At 35.3% G+C, this 27,096-nt stretch overlaps 5 protein-coding genes and 1 long non-coding RNA gene across 14 annotated transcripts in view; 3 read left to right on the top strand and 3 right to left on the bottom strand.

Moving 5' to 3' along the window:
- Nucleotides 1-9,245, bottom strand: part of Shep (RNA binding motif single stranded interacting protein alan shepard) — a 29,714-nt gene extending 20,469 nt beyond the window's left edge. For all 7 annotated transcript variants that reach the window (XM_076898998.1, XM_076899000.1, XM_076898999.1 and 4 more), the window contains exon 1: nucleotides 8,306-9,245. In XM_076898998.1, the coding sequence (XP_076755113.1) occupies nucleotides 8,306-8,362 (57 nt within the window). In that variant the 5' untranslated portion in view covers nucleotides 8,363-9,245. The remainder of the gene's footprint in view (nucleotides 1-8,305) is intronic.
- Nucleotides 9,246-12,893: 3,648 nt separating this feature from the next.
- On the top strand, nucleotides 12,894-14,553 carry LOC143426389 (uncharacterized). Its single transcript, XM_076899827.1, has 3 exons — nucleotides 12,894-12,983; nucleotides 13,074-13,220; nucleotides 14,309-14,553. The coding sequence occupies exons 1-3, from the start codon at nucleotides 12,894-12,896 to the stop codon at nucleotides 14,450-14,452; spliced, it is 381 nt and encodes a 126-aa protein (XP_076755942.1). The 3' UTR covers nucleotides 14,453-14,553.
- Nucleotides 14,554-15,988: 1,435 nt separating this feature from the next.
- LOC143426061 (uncharacterized) lies at nucleotides 15,989-17,165 on the bottom strand. 3 transcript variants are annotated; one of them, XR_013102108.1, is made up of 3 exons: nucleotides 16,899-17,165; nucleotides 16,654-16,772; nucleotides 15,989-16,282 (listed from the first exon to the last, which is right to left on the bottom strand). It is a non-coding gene; the product is annotated as an uncharacterized LOC143426061 (long non-coding RNA). The 3 variants fall into 3 exon arrangements; XR_013102110.1 differs by having other exon boundaries at nucleotides 16,963-17,165; XR_013102109.1 differs by lacking the exon at nucleotides 15,989-16,282 and having other exon boundaries at nucleotides 16,595-16,772.
- Mettl2 (methyltransferase-like protein) lies at nucleotides 17,031-18,674 on the top strand. The gene is made up of 6 exons (XM_076899179.1): nucleotides 17,031-17,228; nucleotides 17,436-17,588; nucleotides 17,668-17,982; nucleotides 18,054-18,167; nucleotides 18,256-18,428; nucleotides 18,517-18,674. Exons 1-6 carry the CDS (start codon nucleotides 17,119-17,121, stop codon nucleotides 18,648-18,650), a joined length of 999 nt encoding a protein of 332 aa, XP_076755294.1. The 5' UTR covers nucleotides 17,031-17,118; the 3' UTR covers nucleotides 18,651-18,674.
- Nucleotides 18,675-19,030: 356 nt separating this feature from the next.
- LOC143426021 (protein HID1) lies at nucleotides 19,031-23,452 on the top strand. The gene is made up of 12 exons (XM_076899127.1): nucleotides 19,031-19,205; nucleotides 19,414-19,773; nucleotides 19,845-19,898; nucleotides 19,966-20,189; nucleotides 20,282-20,523; nucleotides 20,595-20,825; nucleotides 21,133-21,258; nucleotides 21,319-21,575; nucleotides 21,789-22,032; nucleotides 22,103-22,242; nucleotides 22,330-22,496; nucleotides 22,576-23,452. Exons 1-12 carry the CDS (start codon nucleotides 19,140-19,142, stop codon nucleotides 22,796-22,798), a joined length of 2,334 nt encoding a protein of 777 aa, XP_076755242.1. The 5' UTR covers nucleotides 19,031-19,139; the 3' UTR covers nucleotides 22,799-23,452.
- Nucleotides 23,453-24,878: 1,426 nt separating this feature from the next.
- On the bottom strand, nucleotides 24,879-26,719 carry LOC143425880 (uncharacterized). The gene is made up of 4 exons (XM_076898935.1): nucleotides 26,441-26,719; nucleotides 26,093-26,297; nucleotides 25,687-25,885; nucleotides 24,879-25,600 (listed from the first exon to the last, which is right to left on the bottom strand). Exons 1-4 carry the CDS (start codon nucleotides 26,529-26,531, stop codon nucleotides 25,310-25,312), a joined length of 786 nt encoding a protein of 261 aa, XP_076755050.1. The 5' UTR covers nucleotides 26,532-26,719; the 3' UTR covers nucleotides 24,879-25,309.
- Nucleotides 26,720-27,096: the final 377 nt, after the last annotated feature.

Below are 27,096 nucleotides of genomic sequence, written 5' to 3'. Positions count from 1 at the left end.
ATTTGTTTGATGGAAAGTTTGCTTCTAATAAATATCACCGCCTTAAATGTCATGGGTGAAATTTCACTAGTGTCAGGATTCCAGGGTTAACAAAATTTTAGTCTGCTAAATTTTTCTGTTATCATTTCTTCGTTTCCATTTGTGATTTTACGAAAATAAAACATCGCAGATTAGTAGTGTAAATAAAGAGTGAAGTAAGTAACTTCTGGAAATTGAACGATGTAATTTTTCAGTTCCAGGAGCGCATAGATTGCGGGAAATGATTTATCAACGTAGAAACCGCGACAAAATCCGGTTTCATTCAACATCTTTCGAAGCAGATGGCCAGTTAATGACTCCTCATCAATATCGTCAAGCTGACCTACATACACGATTGCAGGACATGGATCTCTCCTTGCGTTTGATTGGCGAATCTCGCTGAGAAACATGCAACCGCGTTATTTGCCTAAAGCTCGCAAATTTCTCGCTTTGGGATTCACCTTTCGCTGGAATTTCTTACTTTGACATTCACCGGCCGTCAATTTCCACGATTTACCTCCGGGCGTGAGTAATTGGTGACCTTTCGCACTTTCGAGCATGAAACATGTTCTATTCTTGTGTTTTATACGATAATTTTGAGCATAAAATATTGAATAGTCTTAAGAATACTGTTGTATAGAGCGAGGAATATTCAGCAATGCCTTCAAATGGAAAGTATTACATTATTATTATGTATTAATATTTCAGCAACACAAACAACAGATTTACACTGACTCTGGTTTTCCTTTTCAGCCGCTAAGAAGAATATTTCATCAAGAAAGTACAGAAAAGTTTTTAAAACAAGACAGTCTTATCGACAACCAAACCCAGTTGATGTCACGTGAAGCCCAGAAAGATCTATATTGAAGTCTGTAAGAACCTATCTTTCTGTAAGACAAACCGATCGATAATTCTATCTGGCGAACCTGTTCTTTCAGGACTTCAAAAGGAAGAACGATTCTCGCATCGCTTTTTGTACATACAATCTATGGCTCGAGTCTAGCTATCAACTGATCTCGCAGGTGCACGCATCAGAGAGAAGACATTTTGCGAAGCTTCTATTCCCATCTCTATCTAGCGCACGTACGACATGTATAATAGACGTGAGAGGCATGATACCTGAAGCACTTGAGTGACAGGCATCGCGATCGCAATTTCATGGTTTGGTGTCGGACAGTGTCATTATATCATCATGATGGATTTACTATATAGCGACAGAGTTTGACAATGACTATAGATTGCCAAATTTTGCGAGCACTTCATTTATGAAGATAATTTTCGAGGTAATACTTGATATATTTCTCACTATGTGGCTGGTTTACAATAGTTGCTATAAGTAAAAGATTCATTAAGTAAGTAAATACTCTTTCTTGCAACCTAATCTAACTTAAAGTAAAACAGAATAAAGAAGCTTAACAATAAAAACAACAGAAAAGCGATCACTGCCTACCTATCAGAGGGAGAGAGAGAGGGTGATCTTTCTTTCTCTCTTAAAAAGATCAAAGAGAGGGAGAAGAAAATAGAGAGATGGCTGGCTGGCCGACTGCCTGGTTGCTTCGAGTCTCTGACACCCTTTAGCCGAGTTTAGGCCGGCGGTAAGTATTATTAGCCGGGGTTTGCGTGCTTCCGTGTCCTTACCTCATGAAACAATGAGATCGTCCGAGAAAGATATGCGCTAAACCATACTGTGCTCGCGATATATCATGCTCACGCGAGACTCTCTCTTCTCCCTCTGAAATCCAATCATCTGAATATTTTTTTTCCCTCCATTTCTTTTTCATTCCTTTTGTCTTCTATCTTTGTCCAGAGCTAGGCTAACCCGTTACGAATCTCCTTGAACTTGTTCTCCGGCTGGCTGATGTATTATCTCTATGTTAAACGAGAGCAGAGCTTAGTCGAGCTCTTGAGGACCGGTCAGAAGACAATTTTAGGGGCGTTAAGATCTGAACAAACTGGACTGTGGATTATAAGGATTAGGATAGGTTAAGTTACGTTTGGTAATTTCTATCTCTGGAGATATATTGATGCGGTGATACTCTATAATGCCTGTGAATGATTTCGTAACCTGAGATTTAGCTAAAATTTTCGACGCGTTACAAAATTGTTAAACAAAGCAATTGACGAATTGACGAGTTCAATGTGAATAGATTTCAACTAGTTACTCGAGTATTTATTATAAACTACACTTAAAATCATCAAAGCAAGCTACTACGTTATCAACTAGACAACTACTTTATGTCACTCGTAAAAGAAAAATACGTCTACTTGTCGAATAAATACATCGAGTTATAAATTACAATAAAGGATAATAGTAGTAATGCGCACGTAAGTACGATGTAAGCAAGATGGAAAAAATATTCACTTCTCTTATACGGAGAATTCAATATGATAGTTGATAAATGTATTCAGTACACGAAGAGCCTTGGCATTAAATCTAGGCCAATGACCTTGAACTTCAAGCTAAGTCACATGAAACTTAGAATTTGATTGATTAATGATCACGAACTACTACTTTCTATGAAATCTCTCACTGCACAATACTTTTCTTGAAATTACTCATCTTAACGACTCCACTGTTTTTTTACATTTTACGTGTGTTTCTTTATTTTTAGCAAATTCCACCACATAAAAGGAAATATTTTCTTCTACGATGATCGCGTAAAATGAACCGAGGGTCGTTCGCTGAAGAATTTTGCAAGAAGCACTGGACATCGTACGACCTTGACTCCGCTCAGACATCGAGTACCGTTGTCTGTCTAGTAAATTTTTTCCCGGTGGCCGCGCGCTGACGACGACGAGAAAGCCGCGCGTAAGTAGACAATGACAAAGATTATTACACGCACAAACCGTGTACGTGTGGGTGTACCTTCCGTTCAGTGACGGCCACTTTTGTCTAACGGTCTGCATAGCCATTAAATGCGTATGGTATGTCAACAAATGAACTTTTGCACGCATCCGCTGTCCTGTCTCGGTGATTTATTCCTTGATAGCTAAGCATATCGTTTCTGACTTTCCCTTTCGTTATCACGACCCTCCTTATCGACAAAAGGAAACGACAAAAATATTTCCCAAGCCCAACCATTTTTATCGTCTAACTTTGTCCTCTTCGTTTCCACATTGATTGCCGTATCTATTCTGATACAAACGACTTCTATTATGAATTTTTACTATCTTCCACGTTTAAATTTCCATCTTTCCTCAGTCCCGAAAATTTGTGTATTTTCTGCATGAAGATTTCGATGGTTTCACGGGAAGTTATATTACAGATGGATTTTCAGAGTACTAACTACCTAAGTTACGACCAGCATACGCACGCTCGCATATTTAGTTGGACTAAATGTATGTCTTTACTCCACTGCTAAGGTACAGTATATATCATTCTGTTGCTTTAGAATTAGTGGACGCGACTAGGAGGGAACTTTCTGACGTTTTGTAAATCCCAAGACCGCGGGTATTTGCATGAATGTAAGCTAACAATAAACGGGCAGCGTGATAAGTTACTTGGTTGGGAGCAAAGTGAAGCATAGGAGTAGATAGGAATGACACATCATTACTGTAAACAGCGCACAGATCATTTTAAAGTGACTCATTTCCAACAATACGAGCGTGTCTATGCTCGCTTTTCTTCTTCCTTTGTACGTTTTTCCATAGAATAGCTTCTCAGAATTATCTTTCAATTATGTATACGATGTACCTTCTGCTTTACATTTCTAAAGAGAAGTAAAATGATTTTTGTGTAAAACAGAGGAATATCGTGAAGGAACTAATATTGAGAGTAGGTAGAGGATTTTTTTATTGGAATACCGCCAAATTTCTTGGCAATTATTATTGTTTCATTAAATTTACGAGACCAAAGAATGCTGACTTGGCAAAATAAATGTGTATGTTACTAAAGTTACGAGATTTTGTCGGATAGCGATTCATTGTCTCTGATCCGACTGGCAAGTACATTTTTAATCCGTGAAAAATAATAACTGGTAGATTTTTAGATGAAAAGGATAGTCGCTGAAGAATATATGAGAATAAATCTGAAATGCTTTTAGACATTTGTTTGTCCAAAACTTGTTGAAAAATATTTTAATTTTAATTAGAACTCGCTTGCCTCAGATCTCAAATAAATTCTTCTTAGTAAGTTTAAAATCTTGACGAAGGATGGAAAAACATTCCCGTTGAATCGTATATTCCTTAGATCCTCGAGAAAATGTCAGATGTACGCGCGGTATCAGTGGCATTAAGAGGCACGAGCAATAAAGCCAATCAAATTATTTAGCATAAAAACGGCCGGCTGCGAGTTTCCCAATCGTTCAATTTGCCTGAGGGGGCGTCTTTCAATGAAGATACAATCTCTACGCCGCGCTGTGACGAGAAGAATTCTTCTACGATTCGACCAAGGAAAAAGAACGGTCTTCTCTTTCACTATCGCGGAATCAAGGCTCTTGTTCGATTTTACGCTCGCGCCACTTCTTCGTATCTCTATTCCGCGTGCTTCTTGTTGTGTAACACGTTTTCCCGAGACGATTAAATCCGTTATTGCTTGGTCAGTTATGACCGCCGCAGGAATCACCGTAATTACGTAATCACAAAATTAGTTTGCCACTAAGGAACACAAGGCAAATTGAGACAAATGGCAAAAGAATCATGGCCGCAACGCCGCCAAAGAAGATACCGATCTAGAAGATACGCCTCTACTTTCATGCGAATTCTTTCCAGCCCTTTCTCCGTTAACAGCTAAGAAATTTGATTACTGACAACTAATTGGGACATAGATTAAATAAAGTAGCCGGTTTCCATATTTGATAGATAAATGATAGATCTTTAAACAAAAAGATACTTCCAACGACAGTTGACTGATACCATCTCCCTAGCTGTCTTCCTCTCATCTCCGGCCAATGAGACCCTCGTTCACGTAACTCGATTGAGAAGTATTTCAAAACCGGAAGGCAAAAATAAGATTAATGGCGTTATCCTAAACGGTGTATCATCGAGATTTCCGGGTGTTCCTCCTCGCGAACGAAGGGCGAGATAGAGAGAGTCCTGCAGCCGCTGCAACCGCAAATAATCGATATCCTTGCGTCTATTCTGTTCACCCTATCTGGCCCTTCCACCTTTCACCACCTCGCCCTTCCCCCACCCTCATTCCTCTTTCTCCCTTTATCCATATTCCCTCTCCCTCGCTGGCTCGTTTTTCTATCCTTGTCGCGCGTCCGCGCCCACCGTTTTATCCACCCACAAGAGCTGCGGGCGCTGCTTTCGTGCGAGACTTTTCCAACAGTGAAAAGTTTCGTTTTGTCGTGCATTTCCTTTTCAAGCGTTAGATGAAACCGACACACGAATTTCTGTCATCACTTGTTCACCTTGTCTATCGTCTGAAAAGCTTCCGGACTTTTTTTTTAACGCTACTGGAATAACGTCTTTATTTTTGTTGGAGAAATGTAGGTGGACACGCGGTTCGTTTGTGATAAATGTAGCACAACATTTTAAAAGCTGCAATATCTTGATCGTTTTACCTTCTTTTCCTTTTTATTTCAAACTGTTAATGTACATATTATGATTTGGATCTCTCTTCTTCATATGCTCTCTATATTGGGCGAATAGAAAATATATTTTATACAATTTTTCAAATACTTATCGCTCGATAAAAAATAACTTTTAAAAGAAATTTTGGAAATCGCTAAAGTCATGCGAATCGATGTAAACAATCATCGTGATCATTTGAAGTGGTCGTGGTTCAACAGTAGAACGACTTGCATATGCAATCGCGATTGAAACAAATCGGTCCAATTATTGTTATGAATTCTTAACATCAATCGACCGAATGCACTTTGTGTAGTGTCGAATGGTATTTGCAAATCTAACCGAGCACACATATTATTCTTTGATAGGAATTTGAAAATGCAGACGTTATTAACTAATTAATAATTTACCAGTGGCTTACTTTTAGATATAAATATTTTTAGAAATTCAATTTGATACAAAGTATTGATTTTCAGAAATTTAATTTAGCCGATATCTGATTGCCATCTTTAATCTAACATTATTTTATAAATACACATGAAATTTTTGTTATCGCCAAAATGTTGAATGATATTAATCAAGATAAGCATAGATAAGAAAACGAACATAAAGATGCATTAAACGATGCAGGAATTAGCGAACATATATACAATCTTAACTAAATATTTGATTTGATAATTATACACTTCGAATTGCGAAATTCAAAGTGCGCAAATAATTAAAAAATGTTTCCTTTCAATTAACATTAGTATTTCTCGGTTTTAGCTACATATATAATGTTAATTCAGTATTTATAGAATTTGATATAAATACATCCATATTTTTATATTTTTGTAGGTTTTAAGATCTTACTAAGATTTTCCAGTAAAAACTCGACAACGAAACTATAAAGTATAATATACGACAATTGATTTGTAAGTGTGATATTCAAGTATCAACTTGCCGTTGGCAACACTGAAAAGAACAGCTGTTTGCACGTCAATCAGTTGAACACATTTACCGTGCGATAACCTTTCTAATGACTACGTTTGTTATGAGCAGATTTCAGAAGAGCACGAATCATTGAATTATCAATATTATTGATGATAAGATAATATCCAGCCAGTATACTCAACACTTTGGTTATTACAAATTGTAAATAATGAAGCTACAAATGTTAAGAACGATTTTATATTTCTTATACATAATTTGTTTCATATTATGAAGAAAACAGAAAAATGGTTTCGGAAAAACTTACGCAACGCCAAAAAGTTGTACAAAAATATCATAAATGTCACTAAAACTGTGCAGCAAAGTTGGCTACACTGATAAGCATTAGGTCGAATTTCAATGTGCAGATTAAAGAATGCTTCCAGATAGTGGCTCCACATCGCTTTCACAAGCAACTATGTATCGTACTAATAAGTAACAAGATTAACAAAAAATTATATATGAAGAATAAATGTTCGAACCAAATTACTTTCATTTAGTGAATATAAGAAGTTTCGATACGAAAAAAGAACAAAGCAGCCGAGAAGAAATTAAGCAGTGAAAATTTCTTTCAGTATGTAAGGATAATTTATTTGTATTCATTTATACAACTTTCTACAATCAACTAATTGATTGAGAAAGATTGATATGTATCACTTTTTGGCTCAATTAGAATTTAGTATCGTCCTTATTTGTTACATGAAAATTATTTAATTTTCAAAGAGAAAAAATAAGATCAATTGAACGTAATGAAAAATATAAAATTATTCCGCGAAAAGCGTAGCGCTTGAAAGTAGGTAAAGAACAGGAAGAGACAGCAGGAGTCTGCGCAGAATGTCAGGACCGTATACATAAAAATAAGAGCCTGCCACAAAGTATAATTGAAATATGAATGCGTTTCGAAATATTTGAGGAAAAACATCATGGAAATAACAAATATGTCATTCCATTTAAAATGTGAAAATCTACATACTTTCACCTATTTTCAATTGACAAAAAGTAGTACTTTATTTTACACATACATATTTATTTAATTAAATTCTCTATGATTTTTCCACAATTTTCAAATAGTCAACAATAACACCATGTACGTAATAATCTAAGCAGACCACCAATTATGTGGTTCTCGATACTTTTCCTATCCCATTTATCAACCAATTCAAACATTTTGTACATTATTAAAAGTAGGAAACACACATAGAATTTAAGAATAATATGGGCATGAAAATTACAGCACCGAATACTTAATCGGAATACATCTTAATTCAATAAACGCTATTAACATGTTACCGACAAGTAGTACATGCCTCTTAATGAACTGTGACCTATCAAGTTCATCATTGATTTGAATGTTTAAATCTATTGACAAAATCATGACTGATAACTAAAAACAATGGAGGCCGAGAAAATAAAAGCACGTATTATGAACGATTCCAGATAAATCTACCCTGGATACACACGATAGATACCAGAAAGAGAGAAAAAAAAGAAAGAAAAGAATGAAGGAAAGAATACATACGTGAAGACGGTCGAGAGAGGTTAAGGAGGGGGAGAGAAAGAGGAGACTGGGTGGGGCAGCAGACGCCCCGCGGCAAACTGTCAAACTACGCCGGTTCCGCAAGGTTCGTGGCCATCGGCCGTCCCCATGGTAATGCTACGTTTTCCAAGAGCGTGTATATACAAGTACATACGCATCCTCGTGAACGAGCAATAGAGGGTTCAATGCGAGAAACGGCCGGCAGAGATTAATCAGAGAATGAAATATGAAAGAAACGAGAAATAAGATAATAGTTTCTTTACTCACCATCATTTTATAGTTAAGCTTCCTCGGCGCGGCTACGTTTTCCATTCTCACGGACATGTTAGCGGTATTATCGCTCGTGGCGCCTGCTCGAAACGATACCGTGCCGCCGGTCCTATTACTACAGTAATGCGTCTCTCTCTCTTCTCTTATTCGTACTTGTATGTCGTTGCTGGTTTTTGACCTGGTGTTGCCAACAGAGCGGCGTCACCCGCGTTTTTGTACCTCTCAACACTGGTAGACGTAGAACCCACACAACACGATCACGAACGAATTTGCACTCCGATCGGCCGATAAACCGGGGTGGAGCGGAGGTAGAAAAAAGAGAGGATAAATAGGTATGGGTGAAACGCTTGGTAAAACGAGGGAGGATGACGGGAGGGGATAGAGCTAGGATGAAGTACAGTATGTATGGTTATGGACGCAAAGGGACACGATAGCCGGTCGGTCAGTATGGTTTTAACACCGACGAAACCCGATGCGACAAGCGCAACGATAAATCACTTTGCACGAAAGAAAGAGAAGAAGACGGCAGGACAATCTGGATAGACCGAGAGGGCAAGAGCGAGGGAAGGAGAAAGAGAAAACGAGATGAGGGGTTGAGACGGGAGGAAGAGCAGAAGAGAAAAAGAGAGAGGAAGAGGGACGTGGTGTGTGCGGCTTTCTGTGCAGTGACCGAATGTACACGCGGTACTACGTAAATGTAGCAAAGGAGGGAGTGAGAAAGAGCGAGAAAGATGAGGAAAAGAAGGGGGTAGAGAGCTGAACCGATGGCGATATGAGACGGATGTCGAGTGTCAAGAGGGTGTGTCGGCTATACACTTCACTACTACTATCAGTCGAACACTTTTTTCCACGTTCTAACTCGTTATTAAAACACGCACCACATCGAGTAAGAATCAGCTAGCTACACCGAGCTGAGTCAACGAGCGGAGAGACTACGCGAGATTATCACCTACTTCGCTGTCGTTTTTAGCCTCAGTGGCGGCCACTGTTGCGGTACGATCGTCCTTATCCACCTCGTTGCCGTCTTCGTCGGGATTGTCCCCTTTGTCGTTGTCCTCGTCGTTTCGGTCGCTGTCTTCCTAGTCCTTGTCTTCGTCCTGCTCGTCCTTTCTATCACCGTTTACTTATCCTTCTTCTTCGTTTATCTCCTTCCGCACTTAGGTCTCTCAGCTATCGCGAAACCTTTCCTATCTTTTTCGTACTTTCCGTCGTCGTCTTCTCGTCCGTTATATCGCGCGTGGCCTCGCACCTTTTACTATTGTACAAATTCCACGGAGCACTACTAATACAGCATGTTACAAAAATAGAGTTTGTGTTCCCTTAAATAAAATAAATGTACAATTAATTGTTACTTGTTGTTAGGAAACATTTAGTGTATGTGTTGTCTTGTAGGTAGAGTCTAAGCTACTGCCCGGCGAGGTTCGCCCATCTTGCCCGAAACTAAGGAGAGTCGCCGCTTGGAGGCGCTGCGCGCGCCACCACCAACGGTGGGGCTCCGGCGGCCGCACCTGTCTGCACGACCGCCACTCAACACACACTCACATATCACGGGTACACGAGCGATATCTTACGAGTTCGTCGAGCACGACAAAGAGATAACTAACGTTCCCATAACTCGTTTAACAAAGATGGAACCTACTGCCTGAACGAATGACGTAGAGGAGAGGAGGGCTATGATCACCGCGGTTTTCTCGGCGAGTTTTGCCGTCGCGCAGTTGGCAGCCATGCGAATGAACGAGCGGCGTGCACAACGGAGACCGCTAGCAACAGCGCCCCGCGAAAGACGAAGACCAAAAATGAAGGACGATACGAGGGAAGAGAATGAAAAAAGACGAGAGAGAAAACGGACGACAGACAGTGGCGGGTGGTACACTCACCCCCGTAAACGCGACCCTTCGTGATACGGCAATAAACGTGTGTGCCATTTGCCCTCTTATGCAGAAATCTACCTGAGATAGTACACCCGGCTCTTCCCTTCTTCTTCGCCGAGCATTTATTTAAACAAAATATATCGGTAGGTATTAAGATCTCCGTCTTTCTTTTCATAGGACCAGATCGATTCTTTCGGCCCTTTCGTTGGTGCCTGACCAGCTTCTTTCGCACCTTCTCGCGAGAGACTCGCGTTATCGATCGTGGAACAACCTCACTCACTGCTCCTACTCCCTTGAGATCAGGAGACGAGATTTTCTCGTCGCTTTTTTCTTTTCTTCTCGATAGTCAATTTCGGTAATTTCTTTTGCGGTCATCGACATTTACCATTCACAGGGATCTTGCTAGACGAATGCATAATCTTCAATTTAAATCGATCGTATTTGCACTAGTAAGATATATATTTATGTTGTACTGTATACAATTTTCAATCGATCTTTGACTCACGCTATTCGCGTATCAACTTCTATCAGATTCTGCAAGCCAAATTTTCTTTCTGATTCTTGTCTATATTGGTATTAACTGCATACTGCCTACAAAAAAAATGGCCTTCCTACATGTGCAATCGTAGAGATTCTTGACCAATGGCGTAGGGATTAAAAAATTTGATTCATTTGTTCCTACGTATTCTATGTATTTAATTGTAGTTCGTCAACATCGCAATCATATAAACAATTTCTACTATCTATAATTTCACTGGATAAATTTTACTAAATGTATCATAATTTAAATAAAAGGTTGTACAATCGGGTGCAAGGGAGAAGATACACACACGCATAAGAAAACTCAATCTACATTACAATTATACACTTGCTGAGCTTATTGAGCACATCTACAATCACACATAGGTACGTATTATCAAAACAGTACTTTCGGTAACGACAATATTGACTGTACGTCAGACAGATGTCCGGACACATGCTTTTACTTCATGAATGCTTTGAAAGGAACCGTAAAAATAAATATAATTACTACTCGTTCTTACTTCTTGTCAGTAGTTTTCAACCAAAGCTTGTTTTTAACCAGAGCCCTTAACTAAACCTTGTGTTCTGCCTAACAAGTAGAAACCATAGCAGAAAACATTATTTACAATAAATAAACAATACATATTTACATAAATTATTTACATCGAACTATCCTTTATCAATCAATAAATTTTACAAATACAATTTTGTATGATAATCTCTAGATAAGAATATCATCATATCTATATTATTTTCACCATTTTTACAGATGACTTGGATAATTTATTGATCCAATGATAAGCATCCTAGTTAATAACTTTCGTCATTGTGTAAATAAATTCAGAACTGATAAATCGACGATTATATCGTCCCGTTGTTCTATAGAGCATTTGGAAGAGGCCAGGGGGATGCGACGGCTTAGCCATTAATATCGACTGGCCGTTTACCTGAATTTGCTTGCCTGCGAACCACGCACCGTTTCTTCGACGAACAAGAAAGCAGGCCACTTTGTTTTGACCGATGTCTTTTCTTGTATCTCTCCCTCTCATTCTCTCTCATTCACGACGAAGTCACGGACAAGGTCAAGGCCGTTGGCCTTCATTTCTCGACATCCTCTACAACCTCCTACGAGTTGTCTCTCTTTCTTTCTCTATCTTCATCTGTCTTTCTCTTGCATTCTCTCCTATGTTCTTTCTAATCTTATACATTTTACATTGATACGTAACATCTAATGAATATTTAGTGGTACCATCGTTTCCACGTTGAAATAATTACATCAGTGCATCTGATATGACTCTTCTCATACATTTCTTGGTTTAACCCATTTTCAGAGTAGTGTTATATTCATGTTCAGTTGATTTTTGAATTTTCAGTACAACTATGCTTTCATCTATGCTATTCCGTCCGGACGTTTTCCCTATTCGATTTCACTGAACGTGCTATGGCGCGCCTCCTACAGCGAAGGAGGTGGTGACTGAAGCAAAAATGTCCCTTGCAGAATGAACGATCTCACCTGGTCGAGTCGTTCTACTACGCGCGGAATTGCACGGAGATGAGAGGACGGCAGCCACTCAGACATTCCGTTGCTTGTACGAACAGGTTTCCTACCGATCGCAGAAAAAAAGCACTTAGACCCGAGTAAGCTAAACAAAGTTATTCACGAAGAAAAAATTGATACCGTTGATTTCGATATGAAAGGACACAAATTTGCGTTCTTTTACATTTTTTTTTAATAAATTGATAACTATTAGCTTTCTAGATAAAAGTGTCTATGCTATTTTTAGAGGAAATGTCGGACATAGATTCGTCCTCTGAGAAACTGACGTGCTTTCGAATCGCAATATTAATTTTTTTTGTTTCCTGTTATAAATGGCCGCTGTAAACGCGCCGCACCACCCACGAACTAGTCGATCGTATGATATGGAAAGGTCGAAAGTTACATTTCTTAAACGACGTATCGACATTGTTAAAATATCCTTGATTTCGAGGATATGGCGTGCTCGTCCAGTGTATCAATTCACGGAGATTACGATCAAGCAGGTATGATGAATCGAGCATTATTGGTACTGTTTTAAATTATGTAAATTATTTAAAAATCTATTCACATATAAGTTATTACTTATAATTATTCATATGTAAGTGATAATTGTACAGCTGGTTAATGTACATTTCTTCGCCAGCTAAATCTACTCATGCCCTTTTCGGAGATAACGTATGAAACGTTGTGGAATAAAATTGTTAGAGGAAAGATGCTCGAATATCATGACAAGAAATTCCACGAGGTACGCCAAAATTCCCTAGGGGCACTCGGGTCAACAGGAAGTCAAGGCCACGCGGTCAATTGCCCCGCGATCCGTCGCCGTTATAAATAGATACGAGTGGTCGGTATCTACGCATCTATTTGCACGCATGCTGTAAAATCCGAATCGCAGTTATTTCGACCGGAGTATAGACGGTTCTTGCTTTCCACAAACCTTTTTTCAACGAGCTCGAGAATCATCTCATTGATAAAGTGCCACGTAATGAAGGTATCGATCGTTTGAATCCCCTAACTATTTATTCCCATTAATACCTTTTTCATGAAAGGAGTGAATTTCTTTCAAATATTCTTCTGCGAAGACAGTCACGCTATTCTGAATAGAAGATATAAAAAAAAATTGTAAATTCAGTACCTTTTCTTATAAACTAATGAGTCCAGCAATTTAGCTTATGGGGGAAGTGGTGGATATCTGCCCAAGATATCAATCTTCAATCAGAGAAAAAGAGGGGGAGCGAGGAAGAGAGATGCAAAAGTACTACAAATTTTGTGAAAATATTGGAAGTTTATCGCATTTCTTACACAGTAATTTAGTCAATTTGTCCATTTAATGCTTTTCTGATTTACATCTCTGATGTTTTCACCCTAATTCTATGTTTGCAAGAAACTCATCGCATAATTAACTCCCTGATTTGTCAACAGTACTGTTTCAGGAAAGGGTCACTAAATGCTGATTTTCCAATGTTTAGACAGACGCGTTTAATTCCATCAGAACGTATCAATATAAAACTACACATTGTTAAACATCCACATATTGTATAAGTACTATAACAGTACTATAACAGTACGAAAAAATCGTACAGAAAGACACGATTCCTATGAAACAAGAAGAGTACTTATTGATCCGATAGGTGGTGGATGTAGCGAGCCGGGCTTGTAAATGCTATCCGCCACGAAAATTATAACCAATGCCAATTTTCTCTCTTTGACATGGATTTATTATGCAAAGCCTATGCAGGTCGACTCCTTGCAAAGAGGGTTATCGACTGTGGTCCGATGAAACAAATCCATTAAGTGCATAAAGCATTTTATATTCTTTAGTGGCGAAAAATATAAAAATCAATACCGCGACGAGTTATTAAAACTGAATATATATTCTTACATTTAAAACTCTTAAATATAGAATAAAATTTAATTAATAAAATATCTTATTGTTAGATAGTTATTGATTTTCCAGCCTTCTTCTTCCATGTGAGCTTTGTGAATTCTTTTACACTTTATAAACCGTCTGCTTTGAGTTTTTAAAAGTTTTTATTAATAACTACGTAAATTTTGTATGTTACGTTACAGCATAAATACGATTTGATAAAAGGTACAGCTCCGCGAACAAATTCAAGGGGAATAACCCTGTGCCACCCTATACCGGGAGAATATATAATCTCGAGGTCATTGCCCGAACGATCTTTGGGGGTTCCACCATGCCTGGAAGGGTGAGGTAATTCGGAATACTGGGCAGATATCGACCACTTTCCCCCAAAAGCTAAAATGCAAGGATGCAATTAAACATCCTCGTATACAGGTTGCTTAGAAAATACACGATACTTGATTGATTGATTAATAAAAAATTGCCCCTTAATACAATTAAATGAATCTCTGGTTACGTTATAATTAATATCTAAATCTCTGTACATTAAAGTTTAATTAAAATTTTATTATCTTATTTATTTTAGGTTGCTTGCTTGCTTGTATTTAAATGTAATACTAAAAACTGCTAAAATTAAAACCAACAAGCATATCATAGTAACTTGATTTTCAATTAAAATCAGTTTCTTATGTTCCTTCGACTACGGTGAGACAACTACATATAAGGACAAAGATTCGACATATGAGACGGTCAAAGGAAAATGATGAAAAGGAACAGTAGGAGGAGGAAGATTCAAGGAGTGTCTTATAGGCAAGAAGAAGGGATAGGATAAGGGTTGTTCGACGGGTGGTAGTGCCTTTTGGGGCAGTGGCCCTTGCTGCGATACCTCCGAGGGTGAGAAGGGGTAGACGAGGACCTACGCGTTATTGAGCGAGCATTTCCCACAAAGCGCAGACGAGGGCAACCACCCCGTAGCGCTACGGCGCGCAGAGTTCTCCACTCACTCTTCCTTCCCTTCCTCTCACGTTCTCTATCCTTCTTTTCTCTCCCTGTTTCACCCTTGTTTCACTGATCACTCGATCTCTGTCAGATCTCTGCAACTCCCTGTTCACATCCCCCATTTTTGTCTTCTTCTGTCGCCCTCTTTTTCTGCTTCCCTCTTTCTCGTAGCTTCCTCTCATCCTTTGCTTGTATTCCTTTCCACTTCGGTAGATGTGTATGTACGTACATACACTACGCGTACGTAGATATATACATATATTTTCCTCATTCTTGTCCTGTCAACGCAGAAACCCTCTGTTCCTGCAAATTTCTCAACGCCAATAGGTGCTTTCGAGTTTAGCGCGCGCGTTAAATTTATCGAACGCGATGCTCGCGGTTCTACCAAGGAAGAGGCTAGGAAAAAGCCGCGAAATCCACGTCCTCTCTGTTACTTTCTTTCCTTTCCGTGTTTCTTTTGATCATCATGAATATATATAGCATAGCAGTGACATAAAACTGGAGTCTAAATTAAAATATGCAAGACAGAAAGTTAATATTTGCTCTTTTGATAATGTATATAGTAACAGTTTTACTTCTTTTTATAGATATCAATTTTTTAAATCGCACATATATAAAATATCATTTCAATGTATTTCTCATTTTTCTATGTGTGTTTTTCAATCTTGCTTTGTCCATGTAAATCCTTTCGCTTTCTACAAATTTTACGCCAAAAATTGTACAATATTCGAACTCATAATCTATGTTGTGTTATGTATACACATTATCTTTAATTAATTTTCATTTTTGTTTAATTCATAGAACACTGGCTACATATACTAATTTATATATGTCCAGAACTGTTCTGCATTTTTTTTTTGGTTCTTTTCCTTTTTTAATGCGTGTTATAAAAAAATGTGGCAAAAGATTTTGATTTCATCCTGCTCAGGAAGTTTTTTTCAAGTCGGCTGAAATCGATAAATACTAACCCCCGTGAAAACATAAGGGAAAGAGAAATGGATGTATCGATCTCACCCCTAGGGACTTGGTGGGATTAGGACATCACGGTAGCCACCCACGACGAGCCATGAAGCACCATGCAGTAACGGAGGAAGAAGCGTATAGCCCTTAGCAACGTGTTGCGTAGAAAACCTACTCGCACCTTATTATCTCTTAGAATTAAAGTATCTACATTGAGATATCTGCGAGTAACTTCAAATATTTCAATTCATATTCTTTTTAACACGCAACGAGATTATTTGTAGCATGTATTATTGCAATTATTAATACTTCAGTAGAAAATAGATGTACTTACATGAGGTATACTTAGAACTACTGATTTTAGTTTTTTATACAAAGTTAAAAATATACTTGATAGATTAAGTTTGGTACATTTTAAGAATTGCCTCAAGTGTCCTGTAAATGTGACATTTTCATGTTCAAGCAAAATCTGAAATGATGCACATAGTTTTTATACTTTTTTTAAATGATATTAATTTTAAAATAGGAAAAGACAAACGCGTAATTATACAATTCGTCCCTGTGATACCAATCATCCAATGACGCAAGATACCACCCTCAACCTGCACCCTCTGCGTCACACCCATCCTGTTTCCGCATACCACGTGCCCTCAACCTATATCTGTCTCCTAGGTCGTTGATCTGCAGGAGTCCTATTGTGCATGCAACGATCTACAATAAATTTAGTCCTCTCTTAGAGTATTTCAATGCCAAGTACAAAATCTTAATTTGATAAAAATACATTTAAATAAAGTTAGAATTATAAAATTGGTATTTATATTATGTAATATCGCTCACTCTGAATTCGAATATTTTGCAATGTATATATGTATATGTATGGTCTTATGCAAGTTTTGAACACCATATAGAAGAAAGGATTACATATTCTCATCAAATTATCTTTTATGCCTAACATTTTACTTCTTGCATATATGTTTGACATGTTATTTCTTTCGCTGCCTTTTCAACAACCTTGCGTATCTTACCCACGCGCGCGCAAGTAAAGAAGTACAAAAAGATGGAAGGAAATACATCGAATCTACAGCAAATTGAATCAAATGACAGAAGACCACAATTTGGTAACAGAACTCTTTCCAACAGTGACAATGTATTTCAGCATAACGCATGGTAGTTTCATATTATTTTTTTAATATTTAATAAGAAAAACTGTGATAACGCAAGGTTATATATATAAAATTTTAACCTATAAAGTACAAGTTTCGAATGAATTTATACTGTGCACCGGAAACAATATTTAATTTTGGGAAAGATCAATTTTTCGCAATGAAGTTAGATATATTTTATTTTATTTTTTCTTCCTTTTTCTCTTTTAAGGGACAATGTCACATGGAATGAAGAGCAACAAAACTTAGCACAGCAAAAAGTAAATGAAAATTCAACTATAATCTTATCAGAACAGAAAATTCAGGAATATGAATGCGAAGCTGATAAATATTGGGACAAATTTTATGGAATACACGAAAATAAGTACATAGATAAATGAACAATCAATATTGTAATTATTTCAAGTAATATGTATAAAAAAGTTTTGCTTTTAATGTTGCAGATTTTTCAAAGATAGACATTGGTTATTTACAGAATTCCCAGAGTTAGCAGCTGTTACAGTAAAACAAAATATTACACAGCCGCTAAGAACTGTATCTGAAAGCACAGACCAGGATGACCAGAGAGCTCACATAAAAATCCTTGATTTACCCAGTAACAATGGGAGTAAAATTCTTGAAATCGGTTGTGGAGTAGGGAATACAGTGTTTCCAATACTTTTATATAATACAGATCCAAATTTGTTTGTATATTGTTGCGACTTTTCTGCTAAAGCAATAGACATATTGAAACAAAACTCTGCTTATGATACATCCAGGTACAAATTACATATTGAGATAATTTATCACAACGATATTAGACAAAACATAATTTATATTCATTGTAAAGGTGTAAAGCATTTATTCTCGATGTAACCCAAGAAAGATGGGAAACACCATTTGAACCTGGGAGTTTGGATATTATAGTGTTAATATTTGTTCTTTCAGCTGTTCATCCTGACAAGTAAATATTTCTATTACTCTGTCTCATTACATATACATAATTACAACTGAAGGTGAAAATAACTGAAAACTACAATTTATTTTTGTAGAATGCAGCATGTTATGCAACAAGTTTATAAATATCTAAAAAAAGGTGGATTAGTATTATTTCGCGACTATGGAAGATATGATTTAGCCCAATTAAGATTTAAAAAGGGTAGTTGTCTAGCAGAAAATTTTTATGCTCGTGGAGATGGTACCAGAGTATATTTTTTTACACAAGGTATTTCGTTTAATAACTTATGTATTTATAATTATATTATTGAATTTACTTTGCCAAAAGTAATAGTACGAAATGTTTATTTTTGTAGAAGAAGTTAGGACATTGTTTAAAACCTGTGGTTTTACAGAAGAACAAAATCTTGTAGATAGGAGATTACAAGTTAATAGAGGGAAGCAACTTAAAATGTACAGAGTATGGATTCAAGGAAAATACAGAAAATAAATAAAAATTTATATCATAACTATACCATATTTTTCATTATACCATACATTGTATATTTATGACAATTCTTAATGAGTTAAAAAAACATTTCAACTACTTTAAAAAATAAATAAACACAAAGATTTAATGTTCAAATAAATATTTTTTTATCTGAATAATAAAATATCGAAATTCTGTAGGGTTACTGATTAAAATTATTTAAATTAACACTGTAATTTGCAACTATAAAAAAAAATAGGATTTCTACTGAAAAAAATGTTCTAGTTTTTTGTAATCATTTATATTTATAATACACTTGCACTATTAATGTTAAATAATCGCAACAATGAAATTATCGTTAAAACAAAAAGATCCTATTGGCAGCACTGCTATATTATTAGCACGTAAACATGGTGGTGACCATCATCATTCTGATTTAAAGAGAAGCAGGTGATTTTTGTACTTTACCATTAAACTTTTCGACGAGGATCATCGAAAAAATAAAACAACATGGGAAATGCTGACACAAAATTAAACTTTCGAAAAGCGGTCATTCAATTGACATCGAAGACACAGGTAATAATTCTTGTTTATTATTTCCTTCGGCAGCATATGATATATTTGACATTTCAATACAGCGAAACGTATACAATTTTTTTACAGTTTATATTAATTTTTTGTGTAAATTAGTAGATGTATATTTTTTTGTATAGAACGAGTTTTATGAAAACCTATTATCAAATTATAATTTATTTGGTTTTTCTATTTTTTTTTTTACCTATAGGTGATCGATGCTTCAGACGATAATTTCTGGGATCAATTTTGGTCCGAAAATGTAACTAATGTACAAGATATATTTACCTTAATCCCTGCACCCGAAATTCGTATATTAAGGGAAGAAGCACCTTCCAACTTAGCCACACTATGTTACAAAGCAGTGGAAAAATTAGTAAAAGCAGTTGACAATAGTTGTAGAACACAAAGAGAACAGCAAACTGTTTTAAATTGCTGCCGCTTGTTAACAAGATTGTTACCTTACATTTTTGAGGATCCTGATTGGAAAGGATTCTTTTGGTCTGGTTTGCCTGGTAACGAAGAAGAAGAAAGTGTACCATTGGCTCATTCTCTACTCAATGCACTTTGTGTAAGTTTATGAATTTTTAATAATAAGTAAAAAAGAATATTATATCCTCACGATTCCTACTTGTATTATAGGATCTGCTGTTTTGTCCTGACTTTACTGTAGCTGCAAACAGAAAATCTGGCCCTGTAAGTATCTCTGCATTTTGAAAGATTTGAAAGCAAGGAGGAGCATTAATAAAATGCAATTATTTAGGATAAAGCAGAAGAATTGCAATCCATAGATAGTTGTGAATATATCTGGGAAGCTGGTGTAGGATTTGCACATTCACCTCCTAGGTATCCAATTTTAGATTCTAATAGGACAGAACTACTGAAGTTGTTACTTACATGCTTCAGTGAGACCATGTACAATCCACCTATGGATCTTTCAATTACCCCAAACAGATGGATCCAACATTTAACCAGTTCTGAAAATAGGTGAATTAGAATTGATTTTAATCTAAATTTGTTGCATATACCATTAGATAGAATTAAATAATTTAAAAATACTTATATGGTTTTACACACAGACATGCTTTGCCTATGTTCACATCACTGTTAAATACTGTATGCGCATATGATCCTGTTGGACTTGGAGTGCCATATAACCACTTATTATTTACTGATTCATTAGAACCACTAGTTGATGTCGCATTACAAATCCTTATAGTAACTTTAGATCACGATACTAGTGGTGGTACACAGTTGGAAGAAGGGAGTGTAGGAGATAATTTATTCATTAATTATCTAAGTCGTATTCATCGGGACGAAGGTAAAATTTATCATTATGTTTCAATGCAAACTCTAAACTAAAAACATAATACTTCAAAAACGCATTTTTAGATTTCCAGTTTGTGCTGAAAGGTATCACACGCTTATTGAATAATCCATTAATGCAAACGTATTTACCAAACTCGACTAAAAAGGTACACTTTCACCAAGAATTACTGGTATTTTTTTGGAAAATGTGCGATTATAATAAAAAATTTTTATACTACGTACTCAAAAGTTCGGATGTACTCGAAGTATTAGTACCAATATTGTATCACTTGAATGATTCGCGCGCAGATCAATGTAAGTTTTCAGCATTTCAAAGTTTAGTACATTGAAGAAAATATTTAAAGAACCAGGGGAAAAAGCGATAAGAGTCTATTTCTGATAGATTTTATTAATGGTATCTTTTTATGGCTCTTAGAATCTATTATCATTAATTGAAAGAAGAAAAATATTAGATAAGATTAGTTTCCTAAAGTTAAGTCTAAGAGATACAAGAAAACATATAATCCTGTCCCTCATTTTTTGCAAAATAACAACGAATAGATTATCATCGTTTGCCCCTGACTTTCCTTTTTATTATCTATGATAATACATTATTTTACAGCTCGTGTAGGATTAATGCATATTGGTGTATTTATTTTACTTTTATTGAGCGGAGAACGCAATTTTGGCGTTAGATTGAATAAACCATATACGGCCACAGTACCTATGGATATTCCTGTTTTCACAGGTACTGTAATATTAATTAACTCTATTTTAAAGGAAATGTTTGATTTATAAATACTTGTAGGTACGCACGCCGATTTATTAGTCACTGTCTTTCATAAAATAATCACAACCGGACACCAAAGACTGCAGCCATTATTTGACTGTCTGTTAACAATTCTAGTCAATGTATCTCCATACCTTAAAACCTTATCAATGGTAGCTAGTACTAAACTGCTACATTTACTCGAAGCATTTAGCACTCCGTGGTTCCTATTCTCGGCTCCTACAAATCATCATTTAGTATTCTTTCTGTTGGAAATCTTTAACAATATCATTCAGGTAATTTTGTACATAATGTATATTTTTGTATCATTTATATGTATTGTATATAACATATTTGAAATAATTTTTATTAACCGTTTTAATATCTCGAGTCATACCGTTCTCATGCTTGTATTAATATTAATTTGTTTCTTAATTTTTTGTGACAAATGAAAATTAAAGGAAAAATTTTATTTTAATGAAATTCATGAAGTTCATGTGTCTTCTCAGTATCAATTTGATGGAAACAGTAACCTGGTCTATACTATAATACGTAAACGGCAAGTATTTCATGCGTTAGCAAATTTACCAAGTGATTGCAATACAATCGCAAAATCTCTCAGTAAGAGACAACGTCGGCATGTGCCTGCTAGTACGTCGAATGAAAATGTAAATGAAGCAGCAATGGAAGGTTCACACCCTGCACAACCTGCAGAGCCTGGAACTTTGAAAGCAACTTTATTAGAAACCCCGGGTAATTGCCTTATTATATGTCATATAGAAATTGATGTTACGAAACTACTTCTTAATTCATTTTTTTATAGGAATTGAAAAAATGACTGAAAAAGAATCTGCGCATCCATTAAGTCCTTCAGTAAATGTTGACGTAGGAAAGCCTAATCATCAAAACAATGTGGGTGGTACAGAGGATTTAATGAATTCTACCAAAAATTCTGTTATACCAGTAAGATGAATGCAATATAAATAACCAATGAATATCTTCACCAATCATAAATCAATTGTTTTATATATTGTCTTATTGATTAAATAGAAAGGTGGTATCAGAGTAGCAGAGCATACAAATTCTTCTAATAATATAAATCAGTGGGTCCCTTCTAGTGAATGGGTATATCAATGGAAGAGTAAACTTCCACTGCAAACTATTATGCGATTATTACAAGTTCTTGTACCACAAGTTGAAAAAATATGCATCGATAAGTAAGTGCAATTTATCATCTCATTTTCCTTACAATTTATTAAAACAAGAAATATATATTCATTATTTTTAATATATCAGGGGTCTCACAGATGAGAGTGAAATATTAAAATTTTTACAACACGGTACATTAGTTGGCCTGTTACCAGTACCACATCCTATTCTTATCAGAAGATATCAAGCAAATGCAGGTACAACTGCTTGGTTCAGAACGTATATGTGGGGAGTTATATACTTAAGGAATGTTGAACCACCGATTTGGTATGATACTGATGTAAAGTTATTTGAGATCCAAAGAGTTTAAATGCTGTGCAAATTATTGAATGATTTATTATTAGCTTTAGCACTGAAATTTCTATACTATCGTGACGAAATATCATACCCTTAATATCAAGAAAGAAATTTCAGTGAAATCTATATTTATAATAAGTTGCACTAAGTGATAAAGAACTTCGTTACTTTCTCAAGTAGCAAGTGACATTTTTACAAGTGTAGTCTTTCTTACAATCTATTACACAGAATTACAGAACTGATTTTACAGATATTCTTTACGAGTAACTATCGTAATGCAGAATTATAATTCTTAACTTTCATTGATAAATGTGTAAATATTTGCGATTGTGCAAGTGCCTTCACAGATATAATGACAAATCATTAAACCGAATCGAAAACGAATAATTAGTATTAGTCACTTATTTTTCTTGAATTATTTTTTTCGTTATTAATTTCAACACTTTTAATAAAGAAATATTATTCACTGTCGAATATAATACTAAATTAATATATTCACTAAAAGAATGAATGAACTTGTAAATATTGGTTTTGTATATCTGTGTAGTAGTAGTCAGATTTCTGAAAGACAACTTGTTTATTCATACTTCTTTCTGAAAGCATATTAGGTCATTCAAACTTACAAAAACATCTATTCTAAATACAATTTTTACTTCATACTGCTACAAAACTACACATAAAATTATCTTTTGCAAATTTGATAATAAACTTATCAATTATTTGTCAAATATATCATATAATTTTATATATATATATATATTTGGTAATAAGAACAAAGAAATTTTATTTCACACTTATAAATGATATTTTTAATTGTTTTTCTTCTATTTATTCATATCTTTAAATAATTTATATTTGATATTTAATTATTGAATTTCTCTAATATCTTAATGTAATATGAATTTTTAAAATTTTTGTAGTATCTAAATTCTAATAATTATGCATTTCGTTGCATTTATGCTTAGAGAATATTAACAGCTTCCTTTTATTAAGTATATGTATAATTTTATTTTTACTTGTATGCAATATTTAACAAGTTGATAAAAGAAAATATTTTAATCTGAATATAAACAAAATAAATAAAGAAATAAGTGTAAAGAAAAATATGTCATTTAGAGTTTAGAGATTTTTATGCTTTTTCATGCTTGCACTTTTCTATACATCACCTACATAAGGGTGCAATTACAGAATCTCGAATTGTGTTGAGATGAAAATGTGTTTCCTTTAATGTGTGATATAAGTTTCATAATAAAAAAATGATATTTAATCATATTTGTTATGCATACAAAGTAACACCTGCACTTAAACATTACACGATAGAAATATTACAAATGTAATATAGTTTAGGAATGTCGAAACAGTTTGATACATCAAATTGGGAAGGAAGGACGAAAAATCGAATAATACGAAATTTATACGTATTAAATAATAATATTCTATATGGTGATAATTATATAAATTTATTTCGAATGCAAAGCAAAGTTACCATCTAAACTGTAAACTATTATTTACACGTGTAAACGGTATCGATATTGTCGAGGAGACAAAAATTATATAAAGTTGTATTTATTAGTTAAATTTATGTTTTAGCCAGAAATCTGGATGATGGAAAATTTCGTGTGTTTGTGTATGTACACAAATGTGTGTACACACTTACCTATATTATGTACAAGTGTATAATTAAATATTATAAAATACGTACAATACTTATATCAAAGAATTGATATATTTTGATCCACGTTAAATGATTCTGATTTATTTTATAGATTATGGAAAGAGTAACTTTCTCCTTATTAAATATGATCTTTTTGCAGAGCCCTACAATTTGTAATTTCATTTAAGTTTAATTTTATTTTATCGCACTAGTAGCCATTCTCATTTTGTAAATAAGTAAATATATTAATCTTGCATGGACTGAAATTCAGTTTAACTATAAAAAGTTTTTATAAAATATTATAAAGTGCTGTAACATAAAATTAGGGACAGAAAGGGGCATCCATCGCTTTTTCTCATTGAAAAAATGAATTTGCATAATAATGGTTCTAGTACAAAGGGGACAATATAACTTTTGTGTTTGGCATCATTCCCTTTTTATCCTTAGCAAACTTTGTACGTTTATCATTGATTTAAATAAACTGTAAGCATTTATTTGATTATAAAAAAGGAAAGTACATATTTATGATACATTGAATGTAAAGTATTGTAGACATCGCATTTAGTTTTTGGCTTAAACATTGCATAATGCCCATAATAGGGTTCCTATGTTTTCTTTATGTTGCGGATGTTATTGAGAACGATACTGATGATGCATCACTATATTGTATCACAGATGTAAAGTTTATCTACCCTAGAAATATTGTTGATGCTTTTGCTAATATTTTTTTCCGTATCTCTCAGCACAAATTAAAAGCTCGATAATGAAGTACTTATATTTAGTTCACGATATCGTATTAGTTTCATTTTATTAGAAAATGTAGTATATGAAAAAATAGTGATAGGACTCTATACCATTTTATATATTAATTTATCGCATGACTTTGTCATAAGACGGTGGTGGAGCTTCATCCGACGAATTATGCGGTGGAATTAAAATAGCAATATGATAAGGTGGTGGTGGATTTTGTCTTACTATAGAAATAGGTCTAACATTTTCATTGGGCATTGTAGTTGTACCAGTTACAGATGCAATGTGCTCCTCTTGAATCTGATGTTCTTGATGACTATTATGTTGATTCCGGCAATATAATATAAAATACAAACACGCAAATAACGATGATGTTAATAAACCCCAAAATATAAATATCTCTACTTGACCCTGTCCAGAAAAGAAGTTAAATAATATTAGTATAGACTAATTGACAAAAGACTTATTTTATATGAAACATTTAAGTCTTATCTTACTCTGTCGCTAAGGTAAAATTTTGTAGCAGCAACAAATACTGTTGCGAGTACAAATATTATCCAAAGACCACATCGAAATCTGTAGTTCGCTGTAAGTTCTGCGTCATTGAATTCCGAAAAGTCTAAAAGATTCCTATTTGTTCCGTTTGGTGTACCATTCGACAATATTAATTGATTATTTCCAGCAGTTGTCACATTACTGTGAACATACAAATCTCTTATATACCGAATGTTCCCTTTCGCCAAAACAATTTAAACGTTTATATTCTAGTTTGCAATAATTTATCATCGAGGGCGAATCATTTATAAGTACTTTCCGATGGTAGACATGTATAAGTGAGTCACCCTGTGTATAAGAAGAACATGTTCCTCAGAATCCTCTTAGTAGACCTTTTTCTTTAATTACTTGGAGATGTTGTTCAGCTGGGAACGTTGAGTAGAGCCAACTGGGTAATCGTTCTCACTTTGATCGCTCGCTCTTATCATTGTTCTTATCACTCTGCAATTATTCACATTACTAGGACCAGCTGTGTTTCTCATACCGTTTAGATTTTGGAATTGATGAAGCGGAGTGACCATTTGTCTTAAATCTGCATTGTACCTGCACCGATCTGTGAAGCCAATACATTTAAATACAACATCGCTTCAAATTCCATCGTGCCATTCAGTTAGGTAGAACTATTCTATGATTTATTTTACGAAAACTATTGCGAAGAAATTTCAGTGAAACTTGTACAGGAAAGAAGTGTCTTACTGAAACGTGTCTTTGGTAAAGGTGCGGCAGGGTATCGGCGGCCAGTGAAACCGTAATACCTGCCCGCCGGTTTGTTAATCCAGAAATGCATGCTCCGTCCCGACCGTTTCAAATACCCATATCTACGGAATTCCTTGTGAATTAAACGATCACGATCAATTCAACGGTCCCTTGGCCACTTTTCATAGAATGTATTCTCGGCGAGTTTACGCATCCGCTAGTTTAAGTTCCATTGCACTTTGAATCGATGCATCGCATCAGCGCATTTCTCGTACTCATACCTTAAAAGCGAAACATTTTTAAACAACGATAGAGAAGATACGTTTCCGTTTCATTCGACGAATAAAACTAACTTTAATCGTGTTCGACGAACGTTACTGTGAACTTAAACATTACGTGCAAGCGACTAACTGCGTCCACTCGATGCACGTCAATACACGACACTGAACTGCAGATTGAATTTTGCCCACACGCATGCATTGCCAATTTAAGATCAGGCATACTGTGGCGCCATCTGTGTAAAAAGTGCTGAACTATATTGCCTTGATAGTTCGACACTTTGTACAGAGATGGCGCCACCAGTCTTTCGGTAGTTTACTTCACTGTCGATAATGATGTGCGACTGGTTTGAGCTCTTTCCACAGAGATGGCGCCAC

This window comes from Xylocopa sonorina, chromosome 8, assembly GCF_050948175.1.
Source record: "Xylocopa sonorina isolate GNS202 chromosome 8, iyXylSono1_principal, whole genome shotgun sequence".
NCBI lineage: Eukaryota > Metazoa > Arthropoda > Insecta > Hymenoptera > Apidae > Xylocopa > Xylocopa sonorina.
Note: the sequence above shows the minus strand (reverse complement) of the source record. Positions and strands in the feature narration are given on the sequence as shown.

What these genes read in the sequence shown, in the direction of transcription:
- LOC143425880 (XM_076898935.1), bottom strand. Translation starts at nt 26,531, where the DNA reads ATGCATTTCTGGATTAACAAACCGGCGGGCAGGTATTACGGTTTCACT. An exon ending in TTTACCAAAGACACGTTTCA is followed by an intron (nt 26,298 to 26,440) that starts GTAAGACACTTC and finishes TTGGCTTCACAG; the next exon opens with ATCGGTGCAGGTACAATGCA. An exon ending in CAGCTGAACAACATCTCCAA is followed by an intron (nt 25,886 to 26,092) that starts GTAATTAAAGAA and finishes GTATGTTCACAG; the next exon opens with TAATGTGACAACTGCTGGAA.
- Mettl2 (XM_076899179.1), top strand. Translation starts at nt 17,119, where the DNA reads ATGGAAGGAAATACATCGAATCTACAGCAAATTGAATCAAATGACAGA. An exon ending in TCTGCTTATGATACATCCAG is followed by an intron (nt 17,983 to 18,053) that starts GTACAAATTACA and finishes TTCATTGTAAAG; the next exon opens with GTGTAAAGCATTTATTCTCG. An exon ending in AGTATATTTTTTTACACAAG is followed by an intron (nt 18,429 to 18,516) that starts GTATTTCGTTTA and finishes TTATTTTTGTAG; the next exon opens with AAGAAGTTAGGACATTGTTT.
- LOC143426389 (XM_076899827.1), top strand. Translation starts at nt 12,894, where the DNA reads ATGCCCTTTTCGGAGATAACGTATGAAACGTTGTGGAATAAAATTGTT. An exon ending in ATGACAAGAAATTCCACGAG is followed by an intron (nt 12,984 to 13,073) that starts GTACGCCAAAAT and finishes CGTTATAAATAG; the next exon opens with ATACGAGTGGTCGGTATCTA. An exon ending in TCTCATTGATAAAGTGCCAC is followed by an intron (nt 13,221 to 14,308) that starts GTAATGAAGGTA and finishes GTTACGTTACAG; the next exon opens with CATAAATACGATTTGATAAA.
- LOC143426021 (XM_076899127.1), top strand. Translation starts at nt 19,140, where the DNA reads ATGGGAAATGCTGACACAAAATTAAACTTTCGAAAAGCGGTCATTCAA. An exon ending in TCGTATTCATCGGGACGAAG is followed by an intron (nt 20,524 to 20,594) that starts GTAAAATTTATC and finishes ACGCATTTTTAG; the next exon opens with ATTTCCAGTTTGTGCTGAAA. An exon ending in AACTTTATTAGAAACCCCGG is followed by an intron (nt 22,033 to 22,102) that starts GTAATTGCCTTA and finishes ATTTTTTTATAG; the next exon opens with GAATTGAAAAAATGACTGAA.